Source organism: Eptatretus burgeri, chromosome 1 (genome assembly GCF_056783735.1).
Source record: "Eptatretus burgeri isolate ZD-2024b chromosome 1, Ebu_testis_v1, whole genome shotgun sequence".
NCBI classification, from domain to species: Eukaryota; Metazoa; Chordata; class Myxini; order Myxiniformes; family Myxinidae; genus Eptatretus; species Eptatretus burgeri.
The window spans coordinates 480,001-496,009 of record NC_140961.1 but is presented as its reverse complement, the minus strand read 5'-3'; the positions used below and the strand labels follow the sequence as shown (position 1 = coordinate 496,009).

Sequence of the window (16,009 nt, the reverse complement as noted above, 5' to 3'; positions counted from 1 at the left end):
CAACACCACTTGACGAGACCCCCACCAACAGCACTCCGTACACGTGCACACGATCACCCATCAATGCTCAAGCTACTTAAAAGTCCTGCCAACATCCCTACACCCCTCTCTCTCCATAACTTCCAGGATCCTATCTAATTCTTATTTTAACTTATCTACTGTTTCTGCTGCCACTGTATTTCCAGGGAGACCATTCCATGCATTTACTACTCTTTGAGTAAAAGTCCCCTACCTTGCATGTTAACTCTTCTCTTTTTTATTCACAGGCTATGACCCCTGGTCCTATCACTGCATACTCTGTTGAATAATGTACCTGCACTTATTATGTCTAATCATTTCATCTATCTATAATTCCAGCTGTGTGTGTGTGTGTGTGTGTGTGTGTGTGTGTGTGTGTGTGTGTGTGTGTGTGTGTGTGTGTGTGTGTGTGTGTGTGTGTGTGTGTGTGTGTGTGTGTGTGTGTGTGTGTGTGTGTGTGTGTGTGTGTGTGTGTGTGTGTGTGTGACCACTGTTTCTCGACAACCACTGGTCCGGTCTAATTGAAACTTGCCAGGTATATTGCTGGGGACCTGAGTATGTGCCTTTTCAAGGTTTGATATTAATCGGACAAATGCTTCCCAAGTTTTGGCCATTGATTTACCAACCAACGACAGGACACGTTGCTGCGTAGGCATGGCCGATGCGCCATTTAGTTACTAATCACAGGACACGTTGCTGCAGAGGCGTGGCCATTGGGGAAGAGATCCTCAGCGGCGTTCCCCATTACGGGTTACAACGTACGGACTTCCGGATAGTGATGACACTGTATTCTAATAATTTCTCGATTTCTTATGCGCATTTATAGACAAACACAATGCCCCAATCCAGTCGTCGTTTACAAGAGCGAAGGAACGGCCTGTGTGGTTGTTTGAAAGTTTTTTGGGGGTTTTTTTAATTTTTAATTTTTTTTTTCTTTTGGTTTGCACGTACGACCACGCGAGAGCGAAGGAACGGCCTGTGTAGTTGTTTCTGGCACGGTTTGAATTTTTTTTTTTTTGCACGGACGGCCACGCACGTACGGCCAAGTACTAGTTATCTTAAATACCTCCATAATATCTCCTCGTAACCACCTTTTTTCTCGTGTATAAAGCCCTGTCTCCTTCAACCGCTCCTCAAATCCAAGTCTAGCTCGGCCCAGAATCAATCTAGTAGCCCTCCGTTGAATCCCCTCTATGGCATCTATGTCCTTTCTGAGTTGTGGTGACCAAAACTGCACACACTCTTCTAGTTGTGGCCCTCACTAAATTCCTGCACAACGTTAAGACCACCTCTTTTGATTTATAAATGATCCCCCTCCGAATACAGCCGAAAACCTTATTTGCTTTACCTATAGCTGCCTGTCACTGTGCTGCTTGCTTACCTCCCATATCTATTACCACCCCCAGGTTCTTCTCCTGTGTGACACGTTCCAATTTACTCCTTACATCCTGTAATCTCTATTTTCATTGTTCTTTCCCATCCCCAACACCTTACACTTGCTCAGGTAAAATTCCATCTGCCAATCTTTTGCCCAATCTATACAAGTATCAATACTTTCCTGAATCTTATCACCACCCCCTCTGCTATCCACCTGACCTCCAAGCTTTGTGTCTTCTGCAATTTTGGAAAGCCGACTCTTCACCCCACGATCCAAATTGTTGATGTAAGTATGAATAGTAATGGTCTGAGTGCTGATCCCTGAGATACTCCACGACTTACATCCTTCCAGCAAGACATCATCGCGCTCACAGCCACTCTGTTTCCTACCACTAAATTAGTTTGCAATCCAATTAGCTACCTGACCAGCCACTCCACAAGCCCTCACTTTGGCTAACAACCTCCGATGTGGAACCTTATCAAATGCTTTTTTTAAGTCTAGATATACGATGTCCACTGCCATTCCCTCATCCACCCAATCAGACACTGCTTCATAGAACACTAAAAGATTTGTTAGACAGGAACTACCTTTCGTAAGCCCATGCTGACTACCTTTAATTAGTTTGTATTTATTTAAATGGTTCTTAATTAATGTCTCCAACAACTTCCCCACAACTGAAGTCAAACGAACAGGTCTATAGTTTCCCAATTATTCTATGGACCTTTTCCTAAATCATGGTGTTACATTTGCTTCTCTCCAATCCTCCAGTACCTGTCCTGACTCCAGTGAGCGATTGAAAATATCTGTTAATTATCTCACTTACCTGCTCCAGTGAACTACCTCAATACACATATTTATCCCCTCTCGTCTTCAGTTGTCCTATCACCTTCCTCCCTCCCATGGTTCACTGAAGCTGGTGGTGAGGCTGTTGTCCGAAAGCAACTTGCCTTTGCCTCATGGAAAGCAAACCCAACTGAGGGTAATCTCAGTTCCTTCCATAAAGCTCGGAGCAAGTGTGTATCTACCCTCAGGAGAGCCAGAAAACAACATCTTGCTCAGCTCAAGTCTGAACTCTCAAACCTCTCTCCCAACTCCAAATCCTGGTGGAGTCCAATCAAATTTGTTTCTGGTGTATGTTCCCCCTCTATCCCTTCCCTTACCTCAAATGGCCGCATTGCTGATACCGCACATGAAAAGGCTGAATGCCTAAACTCGGTGTTTGCATCGAAGTCTTGTGTCTGAAACCCATCGCGTTCTGTACCCACCTTACCCAGTGACACCCAACTGTCCCTGGATTCTGTGTCCTTTTCTCCTGACAAGGTGGAGAGCTTGCTGTTAAACCTCGACTCTGATTCTGCAATGGGTCCAGACAGCATCAGCCCACTTGTCCTAAAATCCTGCTCCTCTGCTCTTGCTCACCCTCTCTGTTCTATTCACCATGTCATCTGCCATCTCCCATCTGCCATCTGCTTGGAAATCAGCAAACATTACTGCCCTGCACAAGAAAAGTGCAAAAACAGATCCCTGCAACTACAGACCAATCAGCCTTCTCCCAATCATCAGCAAGGTTATGGAATCCATCATCGCTTCAGACATTAAATCCTTCCTCTTCTCCAATGGCTTAATTTCCGATCATCAATTTGGTTTCAGACCAGGTGCAGGTAACAAATGCAGGTGCAGGTAGGATGATGCAGGTAACAAATCTCATTTGTGTCTCTCCCAGCAACCGCTCGTTGGACACAACATCTGACCCGCGATAGCCAAGGATTCTCCGAACAGACCTGGTACCAAAGGAATTGTCTCCTTCTCAGATCCCTGGTCATAATCCAAGTCTCACATCCATAGAGCAAGACTGGAAGCACCAAGGACCTGAAGACTCGGACTTTCGTCCTCCTGCACAGGGACCGGCAGCGCCACACCCCATGATTCAATGAATCCATGACTCCCCAGGCCCTACCCAGACGTATACTGACCTCTGGCTCACAGCCAGCAGAGACATGAATATCACTGCTAAGGTAAGTGAATCTCTCTGTGACCTCAACATCCTCGCCACAAACAGGTATAGACAGGATAGCAGCATCCAATATGTCATTGAAAGCCTGGATCTTAGTTTTGACCCAGGAAACCCGTAATCCCAGCGGCCCCGACTCCTCATTCAGCACCTGGAGGGCCCCCAAAAGGATATCTAGAGTCTCCGCAAAGATGACTGCATCATCTTGCGAAATCAAGGTCAGAGATCTTGACATTGCCAAACGATGCACTGCAGCTTGATCTCTCCGACATCCTCCCCAGAATCCAGTCCATACAAGTCCTGAAAAGTGTGGGGGCCAGTACACACCCCTGACAAACTCCAGTAACAACTGGAAATAAGTCAGAGATGGTTCCACCACATCTCACAGCACTCTCAGTACCAGAGTAGTGTTCAGACATCAGATCGATCAGTTTTGGTGGCACCCCACGAAGACCAAGAATCCTCCAGAGGGCATCCTGATTCACTGAATCGAACGCTTTACAGAGATCAATATTGGCTGCAAGCAGCCCCTGCCGAAATTCTCATCTGCATTCGGTGAGGACCCAAAGAGCAAGAATAGTCAATCGTTGACCTCTTTGGTGTAAAGCCTGATTGCTCAAGCAAATGGTGGCGAATCCTGTTGAGAATTATCCGAGCAAAGACCTTGCCCGGCACTGAGAGCAGCATCACCCCTCGGTAGTTGTTGCAGTCTTGGCGATCACCCTTCCCTTTCCAGAGAGGGGCAACAAGGCCCCTCTTCCAGTCAGTTGGGATGATGCCTGTGTTCCAGGCAGAGCACAAAACCGCATGCAACGACACGAGTGCAACATTTCCACCAGCCTTGGGAAGTGCCTTTCCACCAGCATGGATGCCACAGATCCCAGGAGCTTTACTCCATTTCAACCGGTTCACCGCAGCCTGTGTTTCCACAAACGAAGGTGGACCACAGTTGATTGGAGGGTCAGCAATAGGGATAGCAACACCCAGACATCCAGCTCAACAGTTGGTGGATCAACCTTGCACAACCGTTCAAAGTAACCGGACCAACGGGCCTTCACTTCGGACTCCTCTGTCAAGAGCCCACTACCCTCTGCTCTAAATGCTGTACACCAAGGGATGGGCTTGGATGAACGCAATGCACAAATTTCCCTGTAAGCAGGACGAGAATCACGTGACCACAGGTGATGCTCTACCCCCTCACAGATTCCTCTCATAAAGGCCTCCTTGTCCACCCTGAGCACACACACAGTTTTTCACCTCAGCTGCCTGGACAGCTCAGCTCTGCCATTCAGCCTGGCCCTGTGACTCTGGTCAATGGTATCGAGTGTCCCTTGAGAGACAAAATTCTTCTCGCCCTCCGGTGAGTTCCAAGACATCCACCGGCAACATCAAGGACGGTGGTCTTGAAGGCACTCCACAACTCTTGAGGACCCCCAAAGCACCCAGACCCCCCAAATCTCTACTCAGCTTGTTTGAAAACTCCTCAGCTACCCTCTCATCCTTGAGCTTGCCAACATCCAGTCTTGAGCTTGCCAACATCCATCCTTGGCTGGGATGGTACCATTCTCCTGGATTTAAGGTGCAACTTAAGAGTTGCTACAACAAGCCGGTTGTCACAATTGAGGAACTGAGTACTCCGGGAGACCTTGCAGTTCTGGATCATCCTCCAGCGACCATCAACAAGCACATGCTCAATCTCCTTTGCCACACCGCCAGCGTTGGAATACCAAGTCCAGTGATTATCTTGTTGGTGCTCAAACCATGAACCAGCCACCCTAAGTCCATGACTTCTTGCAAAGTCATGGAACTTAGTGTGATTCTGGTTCACAGTTCCAGACCTATGTGGACCAACATAATTCTCATAACCATCCCTATTAGTTCCAGTCGATGCATTGAGATCCCCCAAGACTAGAAGAGTATCTCACCTGGGGCACTGATCAACCACAGACTCGAGCATGGCAGAGAATGCGGCCTTCACGGTGAGATCATTCGCCTCAGTCGGTGTATACGCAGAGACCAGGGAAATGACACCCAAGGAGTGACGAATCCTTCGTGTCATTATACGCTCCTTGACCGGTGTTTCCTCAATTATCATTAGTCAGCTTGTTTGACACAGCTACAGCAACTCCTTGGGCATGGTAACCATCAGAGTGACCAGACCAATAGTTGGTGTAACCACCCACCACCATCTCGCCGCAATCCAGTCTCCGAACCTCAGAGTGCTGCAATACCAATGTCCAAACGCTTGAGCTCAGATGACAACAGAGCCAAGTGATCATCCTCTCTTCGGGATAGCACATTCCAGGCACCCACCCGAAGGGACTGCCTCAGGTTAATCCAAGGAGACCGCTGTCTGGTGGACGGCACCTCAGCACCACCCCGACACACTCTTTCAATCTGACCCGGGAATGTTGCCCCGTGGTTTCCCTCCTATCATCAAAGATTGGGGGTCCCGTGGGCTTTGCCGCAATCCTGTGATCCGGTGAGCTGCCCTGCGAAGGGAAGCTGCACAGGAGGTACTCCTTCGGAGTGGGTTTTCAGATTTTTTTATGCTTCTGGAATTTTTGTCGAATGAGGGGTTTTACGGTGGCCAGAGTGCAAATCCTGCCACCAACCTCCTAATACGAAGTAACCCAACTGCAGGAGTGCGTCCGCAGATACAGTCGGGTACAAGATATGGATGGTCGTTGGCTCACAAGGAGCTCCTCCGCCCTTTGACAGGTTTTGTTCTTCATCCTGCTGGGTGTCCATATCATACACCCTCCAAACCAAGAGCCTTGCTGGGGGAGACGGTGTCGTAACCGACAATCCGACCATGGAACAGGTTAGTACAGGTTTACATGGTACCTGTAAAAAGTCACAGATCTAGTCTGATCTGACCTGACAATATGGGCGGACAGTAGATTTGATATACATGAGCGTTTCTCCCGAAATTCATGTTGCAATGTTCAGAGTTGTCTCTCATGAAGGTCATGATATTATTCTTCATCAGTCTCTCCAATACTTTGCTGGCCACTGATGTAAGACTGATGAACCGATAGTTGCTGGTCTGCTGCTTATCCCCCTTTTTGAAAATGGGTGATGTATGTGCAGTTTTGCAATCTTGAGGCAAAATTCCAGTGGATATGGATAGTTGAAAAACTGTCCATAGTGACATAGCTCTGGCGAGCTCATACATAACAGGACGTTAGGGTGAACACCGTCGGGTCCTGGCTCCTTATGAGGGTCAAGCAGCCGAAGTTGCTGTTCTACGTCAATCACTGAGAACGGGACTTCAGTAAGACTCACCTCTGGTGGGTTTCGGCCGATAAACTCTGGGAGAGGCCCTGGTTTCTCACGTGTAAATACTTTCTTGTAATGGTCGTAGAGGCATTGTGCTTTCTCGAGGTCTTCAGTCCAGATTGTGTTTTCCACTTTGAGTGCACCTACACCATCTCGTGTGTGAGTCTTTCCACTAAGGTAGGCATATAGGCATTTGTGTGCAGTCTTTGCTTTACTTGCAATCCGAGTCGAGGAGGAGGAGGAGGAGGAGGAGGTAGGGAGGGAGGAGGATGGTTTTTTTTTTTGAGGGTCATCGAGGGCCCTCCACCCTGCTATTGGCATTTCAACTTTCTCCTGCTGTTCCCTTTGCTATGTTGTGTCCAGTTCTGTTCTGTGTCCTTGCTCTTCCATGAGCCTGGACCACGTACAGGGTGGTACAGAGCCGACTGACACATTTCAGAGTGCTCTCCTTTCTGAGGGTTGGGGTTTAGGGGGTGTGGCTACATGCCATGCAAGAGAGGATTTGATGCCGTTTTAATTAATTAATTATGTTTTTTTCAGGCAGGCCACCTTCCTCATGTTATCTCCCATAAATAATAAAATTGCAGGCTTTGAACATAAACCTTGTGTGTTTCATTTCATCCCTCTTGCTGTTGAAAAAATTATCGCATAACCAAGTGTCAGTCAGCTCTGCACCACCCTTTATAAACAACAACAACAACAAGAATATGTCTATACAAACCATAAACTGTTCAGCCTCACAGAGGTATGCGCTCCACCGAGTGGGCCGTTCTAGTTTACTTTGTTTTCTATCCCTCGCAGGCGGAGATCTCAGATCGGGACCAGCAGTGGTTTGTCGAACACACAGATTGCTGAGCATTATTCCATCTGCATCAAGCTCTCTGCAGAAAATGTACAGTCCATCTCATCTTCATTTCCTTGGACGGACTACCTCTTGTTTCATTGCTGTCCCTTTCTCTCCTTTCATCACCGCAAACCTCTTTTTCACTTCTATTGTCACTTTACCCCATTGTCCCCATTACCCCATTGTTTCATCATCCTATTCTATCTCCTCATTTCATCACATTAGCCAACCCCTCCCCCTCCTTGTTTCATCGCTCTCACATGCCCGTTTTGTTTAACCTCCCCCTCCCTACTCTCGTTTTATCACCACTTTCCATTCGCTCTTTCACCCTTATCCCTGTTTTTTGCAGTATTTTGTAGATATAATCTCCTTGTGATTTACTTTTCTTATCCTTTTCAGAAAATCACAACAAAGAATGTCTTTGGACTTCACCTTATTGACTACATGGCAGACCTGCTCAAAGAGAAGGGAACAGATATGACAAACTTTCAGGTATATCACAAGAGATCTTTTTCAACTCAACCAAAACTGCTGATTCTCCCCAAAAGTTATATCGTAGTTGCTGCACTTTACCAATTTCCAGATGTTGTTAAAAATTCAGAGCCAATGATGGTATTCCATTGAAGGGTTTTTTGGGGATAATATTAGTTTTGTCAATTTTTCCCAATGAATATTGTTGTGGAAATTACTCTTAGGGGTTAACATTGCTTCATATAGTTTTGTTAGTTTCTTAATGAATGTCTTAGAATAAGAGTGATGTAATTAATCGTGATGTCAGATGTGCATCACTTGTACGTCTTGAGCTCGACAGACGATGTCCACCCTCCCCATGTACGTGTTGAAAAACCGCCAACTCTGTGCTAATTTTCTCTGTTTTCTCTGAAACTAATAATCCGATTTGACCTGAAAATGTCATTAAAGGTGTGCCTACTCATGCAGAATGTTTTTATGATAATGACATCATAGGTCATGTAGTGTGGCAGCCATGTTATAAAAAGGAAAAATCTTTGGACCGCGAACTGGAATCGCTCCATGGAAAAAAATTGGTGACTTTATTATGATGTCATAATTGCACACGTTGAACTCTTTATCCGATCAGTGTGAATTTTTTGAGGATCATCGAGGGCTAAATTGGATAGGGGGAAAAATTGATGACATCATCGGTTATGTGTCTCGGCAGCCATATATATTTTTAAATATGAAAGCTTTCAAAAATCTTCTTCTCCGAAACGGCTGAACAAGTCGAAGTGAAATTTTACAGCTATAATCGCCTAGCCATGAGGAAGAAAAAGTTCCCCACCTATGGTGTCATAGGTCACATGGTTTGGCAGCTGATGATGATTTTTTTTTGAAGGATAAACATTTTAAAATCTTCTTCTCCATAACGGCTTGGCAGATCGAGGATAAACTTCACCCCGTGTTCCCCAAGCCTTGGGGATAGAAGGGTGTTCATGATTAATTAATAGGTGACATGGTCTGGTAGCAATATTGGATTGAATGAAAATCTTAAATTATCTTTGACCGCTTCATCAATTAATGTGAAACATCACAGTTATGATTTAGTAGTCATGAGGAATGTATATTTTAAATTTCAACCTGATGGACACATGGTCTGGCAGTCAGAATTATTTAATACGGCACTAGCAAATACCACCAATAGATTCTGGTGAGAGAGGAAGGGAATGGAAGACAGACGTGTGCTGCAGCATTAATTACGATTCACACTTTCTCATCAAAATGCTTCTGCTTAGAATAACAGTGAAGATTGAAACAAAATTATGTTTGAAATCCATTTTCTACCGGTCATACTATAAACACTGCTCGGACATGTCCAGAGACAAACACAGTCTCGACATAACCACTGTCCTGATATAGATAGAAATGGAGATAGATGTGTGGGAGGAGGGTGCTGAGATAGAGATAGAGATAGAGATAGAGATAGAGATAGAGATAGAGATAGAGATAGAGATAGAGATAGAGATAGAGATAGAGATAGAGATAGAGATAGAGATAGAGATAGAGATAGAGATAGAGATAGAGATAGAGATATATATATATATATATATATATATATATATATATATATATATATATAAAAATAACGCTTCTTGAAGAAAACACATGCACACGCCACACATACGTGCTTGGCTGATTGGAGTCTGTGTGATTCCCAAATACAGTATTTACTGTATACAACCCAGAAACCTTGAGTCGGTTTCACTGAAAAAACAATATTGCACTTCTTCAGACGTTTCAACGATATGTTCATGAACATTATTCTTTATAAACAGCTGTGTGTGATGGGTGGAAAAAAAAATTGGCTCGGTAATTTTGAAAACACGTTAATATGGCTCAGAAATTGCGTGTTATTTCACAAGCCTTCGCTCAGGGCAACGGGGTGCGGACCACTCGCTCAGGGCGACGGGGCGCGGTACTGTTATCGACGGTGGGCGCTCGGCATGTGACTTGAACACTCAATCAAGCACTCAAATTAAATGGTTGATAATGAACGACTGACCAGGATGTGGCTGGACACCATGAAGGATCCCTTTAAATTTACAGCTGGTCTTCACCGTGCCTGCAGCAGTTGAAGAAATTAAATGAATTTGTTCAATGAATGACTTTAAACTTTGCAATGTCTCCAGGGTTGTTCTACGTTAAACAACTCTTTTGTGGATAATCGCCTGTGAAATAAACATTGCAGATAATCCGCCACGTTTCCTGCTCCTCTGCACGTGTCACATGGTGCATTGGTTCAAAGACGGGTCAATATACAACCAGAACAGCCGTACCCCCAAAAAATTGCAAATTTTTGTTTTATTGCATTTCCTTATATTTTAAGACTTACTTAGGAACATATCAAAAGTTGGACAGAAATGGACTATGGGAAAGTAAAAATTTTTGACATGATAAAAATGTCACAAAACCATGCACGATTCACTACGTCGAAAACGAACCACTATGCAGATTATTCCATAGTACGTTTCCTCCTAATATATATCTTACATAAATATCTCGGTTTCAGGGGCGGAGAATGCTCTGATGGCATTCAATGTATGTGGCCAATGTAAATTGACTGCATGCTTCTAAAATATCTCATTTTTGTATTTTCAGAGATAGAAAATGAACTATTTATATGGTAAAGAGACCTGCCCTTGATGCCAAAGGGGATTGGACTGTGAGGAAACAGTATTAGTTCGTGAGAAAGGAGCAGAAGGCATCAACCGTGCAAGTGCCGAAAGGGGTGTCGACATCAGAATTCTAGCTGGTACCAGTGTTCACAAATCATGCCGAGTGAATCACATAAACAAAAAGGACATTGCTTTAACCAAGAAGGATCATGCGGAATCAGGTCCATCAGTCAAGAGGAGTGCTCGCATTTCCCTGGGACCATATGACAGTAAAACACATTGCCTTTTCTGTGGCACTGAAGTTAAGGAAGAGGACCCAAAGCGAGGCCATGCAGAAACAGCCAGTTTTGGCTACGTGAAGACTGACACATTTGTTAAAACTATATCAGTTCATTGCAAAATAAGGAGTGATGAATGGGCCATTGCTGTTCAAGGCCGCATTGAATATTTTGAGGGTGATCTCCATGCAGCTGACTGTGTGTACCACAAGTCCTGCAACATTAATTTTTGCACAATGCGAGACATTCCACAATGGTTCAAGCCGACTGAGTCAAACAAGAGACGAAAAATGGGAAGGCCTAAGGACAGTGACCAGAATGAGGCTTTCGATAAGGTGTGCTCTTTTCTTGAAGACAATGATGAGGAACAGTTCACAATTACAGACCTCGTGGCTTGAATGGAACAATACCTGGGCGATAGTGAATCCAATGCATATGGGAACCAATACATGAAGGAACAGCTTAAAAAACGATATGGTGAATCTATATTCATGGCAGAGGGTAGAGGCTTAAAAGACATTGTGACATTCAGAGAAAAAATGTCCCAGATCCTCCGTGACCACTACAATGCACCACGAGAAGATGATGAAGAAGCACAAAAACGTGCAATTCTTCAGACTGCTGCAAAACGAATAAAAAGTGACATAAAAACAACAGTTGCACCACATGGGGATACATACCCAACTACTGCAGACCTAAGCCTTACTGCTGCATTGGGGTATGTCCCAGCTAGCCTGAGATTCTTGCTGCAGCATCTTTTGGTCGGGAAAGATACATCTAGGGAGGTTGCTGTTATTGGACAAGCAGTCATCCAAGCAGTGCGTCCAAGGGCTGTAATTGCACCATTGCAGCTTGGTCTTGCAGTGAAAATGCATCACTTGTATAGGTCTCGTTTCTTGATAGATAGTCTATCAACCTTTGGCTTTTCCTCATCTTACTCCGAAGTGCAACAGTTTGAAGTAAATGCAGCCTCTTCTCTTGCTCCGGATGTGTTTGGAGGTGACACCGACATTCTTGATACATCCTTGTTATTTGCTGGAGACAATGTGGACCACAAGATCATAACGTTGGATGGAAAGGGTACCTTTCATGGGATGGGCATGATAGCAGCTATTACACCAGGGCGGCAATCTAGCCACATCATATCTAGAAAGAAAATGTCTGACAGGAAGCTCGTCGAACTGGCGAAGATCAATATAATAGATTACCGCTATGCAGAGCACATCAACCGCAACCTCAAATTTCAGCCCCTCCCTTTGTTATCAATTTGTGATCGCACAATTGACGTATTATGGGAGATGTCATTTTGCTTCGAAAAGAGTGCACCAAATTGGCAAGGCATGATGCACTTTCTGCATGAGGAGTGTGATCACCCAGGGAAAGCCTCAATACAGTTTCTCCCAATGATTGATATGAACCCAGGTGCCAAAACCTGCATCTTGTCAACTCTTGATTACCTGAGCAAACTTGCATCAAAACACAACATGCCAGCAATCATCACATTTGACCAACCGCTGTTTTGGAAGGCCTCTGAGATAGTGAATGCTCTTCCTGCTGATAACCCAATCCATAATGTAGTGCTACTGCTTGGGAGCTTCCACACATTAATGAATTTGTTGGGTGCCATTGGAAGTTTGATGGATGAAAGTGGACTGAAAGAGATCCTGGAAACAGTGCATGATCAAAATGCTGTTGTGCACATGCTGAGTGGGAAGGCGGTGCAACGTGCTTTTCGTGGCCATTTGCTTGTGGATCAGTGTCTTACACACCAGGTTGTTGGCAAGATTGTGGAAGTTGACTCTGGGTTTCAAGAACAAGTGGCAGAACTGGAGCGACTGTACATTTCCCTGGAGACTGTCGAAAGTGACACTATAGAGTCTGTGTTGCAATCAGAGTGCATTCATTTCATTGACAATATATTGAATCAGGAAAGGAATAAACTTGCAAAGGACTCAAACCAGTGCACTTTGGATCAACTACCAGCGTATGTTGGGAATTGCAAGGGCACTTGTGGCAGCTGATTGGACGGGGTCCTGGGAGATGCATCTCCAAGCCATATCAGCTTGCTTGCCGATACTTGCAGCTGCTGGCCATCCCAATTACCTGAAGTCAGCTCGACTCTATCTCGAGAAGATGCTTGCGTTAGAGGATGACAACCCTGAGCTTCATCAGAAGTTCCAATCTGGTTATCATGTAATCTGGCACAGTGACCAATACTGGGCTGGCCAAGGCTCTGATCTTGTGATAGAACAGACATTAATGCGCTCACTGAAAAGCCAAGGGGGGCTGACTCGAGGAAGTGGGATGTCAGAGCACCAGAGAGCAGTTTGGACTCTATCTTCAACCAGATCGTCCTCCTACAACCTTGCTATGCAAGAACTGACCTCGAGTAGCTACTCACCAAGTGAACAACATGAGGAGTTGACAACATCCAGGGTGAGTCGAGATGAAGCTGATCGTGGCAAAGTTGCCGAGAAACTGGACAGCTTCACACCATTTTCTGATGACAAGTCATTGCGCAATATCGTCACAGGGGTTACTGCAAATGAGGATGTCAATGTTCATGACCTATTCAAAGTAGGCAGTGACATTGTCAAGAAGACGGATGATCACCCAGCTTACTCCTATTCACACAAAAGGAGTTCTAAAGTCAAGACACTTGCATCCAGCAGGGCAGTCAAAGTTGCTGAGGACCGCACAATAGATCCAGCGTTACTATTCCAGAGGTTCTTAGTCGTGTCACAGACGGGAGATCTCCAGATAGGTGAAGTGATGAAATATGAACTCTGCCCATACCCAATGTCTCTTTTTGAGGCAAAAAACATCCTGCGCCAGCCAGATAAACCACAGTTGGCAGAGGCAATAAGGAATTATGCTACAACCAAATCTGACAATGCTGTCAACCAGACAGTTCCAGGAACAGATCACTATGTTCTTGACGGGGGATCACTTAATTATTCACCGCTTAAAGTGGACAGAGGGATTCACCTACAGTTCCATTGCAGATGAATATGCCTCATTTACAGTCAGACACTGTGGCAAAGCTACTGTTGTGTTTGATGGTTATGAGACTGGGCCAAGCACAAAGGACTGTTCTCATCAACGTCGGAATAGAAACAAGAGTGCCACCAAGGTTAACATTACGGAGTCAACAAAATTTGTTGGGAAAAAGGAGGACTTTCTGTCGAATGAGTCAAAGAAGCAGGCAATGATACTGTTGATTATAGAGGTGTTGCGCAAGGAAGGCTGTGAGGTGATCCAAGTAGAGGGAGATGCTGATGTTGAGATTGCAAAAGCGGGCGTCGCAAATGCAGCTTCCAGATCTACAACCCTCATTGGAGAAGATCAGGTCAGGTCAGGTATGGGAGCATGTGCCAGAACAGCGCGTCGCTGCGTCCACTTTCCGCCGGTACTCCAGGGGCCTCCGTCTGGCCATCCCCCAGGCAGATGCCAGGCCCATCCCCATCTTGAGATGATGGTCAACCTGTTGCAACCATGAAGCACGTGGTCGGCCCACTGGCCTCCTCCACTCATGAGATTCCCTCGCTGAGAGAATCTGGTGAGCAGGATCAGCGTCAGGAAAACGAGCCACATGTCTATACAGCCGCAACTGACGCTCACGGACTATGCAGGTAACAAATCTCATCCGAGTCTCTCTCAGCAACCGCTCGTTGGACACAAAATCCGACCAGCGATAGCCAAGGATTCTCCGAAGAGACCTGGTACCAAAGGAATTAAGTCTCCGTCTCAGATCCTTGGTCAGAGTCCAAGTCTCGCACCCATAGAGCAAGACTGGAAGTACCAAGGACCTGAAGACTCGGACTTTCGTCCTCCCGCACAGGTACCGGCAGCGCCACACCCCATGATCCAGTGAATCCATGACTCCCCAGGCCCGACCCAGACGTCTATTGACCTCTGACTCGCAGCCAGCAGAGACATGAATATCACTGCCAAGGTAAGTGAATCTCTCCATGACCTCAACATCCTCACCACAAACAGACACAGACAGGACAGCAGCATCCAAGATGTCACCGAAAGCCTGGATCTTAGTTTTGACCCAAGAAACCCGTAATCCCAATGGCTCCGACTCCTCATTCAGCACCTCGAGGGCCCCCAAGAGGATGTCTAAAGTCTCCGCAAAGATGACTGCATCATCTGCAAAATCAAGGTCCGACATCTTGACATTCCCAAATGATGCACCGCAACTTGATCTCTCCGACATCCTCCCTAAAATCCAGTCCATACAAGTGCTGAAAAGTGTGGGGGCAAGTACACATCCCTGACGAACTCCAGTAACAACTGGAAATAAGTCAGAGATGGTACCACCACACTTCACAGCACTCTCAGTACCAGAGTGGAGTTCAGACATCAGATCGATCAGTTTTGGTGGCACCCCACGAAGACCAAGAATCCTCCAGAGGACATCCCGATTCACTGAATCGAACGCTTTACAGATATCAACATAGGCTGCAAGCAGCTCCTGCCGAAACTCTCGTCTGCGTTCAGTGAGGACACGAAGTGCAAGGATACGGTCAATCGTTGACGTCTTTGGTGTAAAGCCTGACTGCTCTGGACGCTGGTGCTCAAGCAGATGGTGGCGAACCCTATCAAGAATTATCCGAGCAAAGACCTTGCCCGGCACTGAGAGCAGCGTCACCCCTCGGTAGTTGTTGCAGTCTTGGCGATCACCCTTCCCTTTCCAGAGAGGGACAACAAGGCCCCTCTTCCAGTCAGTTGGGATGATGCCTGTGTTCCAGGCAGAGCACAAAACCGCATGCAACGACACGAGTGCAGCAATTCCACCAGCCTTGAGAAGTTCGGCATGGATGCCACAGATCCCTGGAGTTTTGCCCCGTTTCAACTGGTTCACCGCAGCCCGTGTTTCCACAAGCAAAGGTGGACCACAGTTGATTCGAGGGTCAGCAACAGGGATTGTAACACCCTTGACGTCCAACTCGACAGCTGGGGGATCAGCCTGGTACAACCGCTCAAAGTAACCGGCCCAGCGGGCCTTCACTTCAGACTCCTCTGTCAAGAGCCTACCACTCTCTGCTCGAACTGCAGTGC

The 16,009-nt window shown here is 46.0% G+C and overlaps 1 protein-coding gene and 1 pseudogene across 4 annotated transcripts in view; both read left to right on the top strand.

The window, feature by feature from the left end:
- NCAPH (non-SMC condensin I complex subunit H) overlaps positions 1-16,009 on the top strand; it is a 174,402-nt gene that overhangs the window by 22,908 nt on the left and 135,485 nt on the right. For all 4 annotated transcript variants that reach the window (XM_085869963.1, XM_085869973.1, XM_085869956.1 and 1 more), the window contains 2 exons: positions 7,491-7,581; positions 7,933-8,025. In XM_085869963.1, coding sequence (XP_085726089.1) covers positions 7,491-7,581; positions 7,933-8,025 — 184 coding nt within the window. The remainder of the gene's footprint in view (positions 1-7,490; positions 7,582-7,932; positions 8,026-16,009) is intronic.
- LOC147033743 (uncharacterized) overlaps positions 10,657-16,009 on the top strand; it is an 8,440-nt pseudogene continuing 3,087 nt past the window's right edge.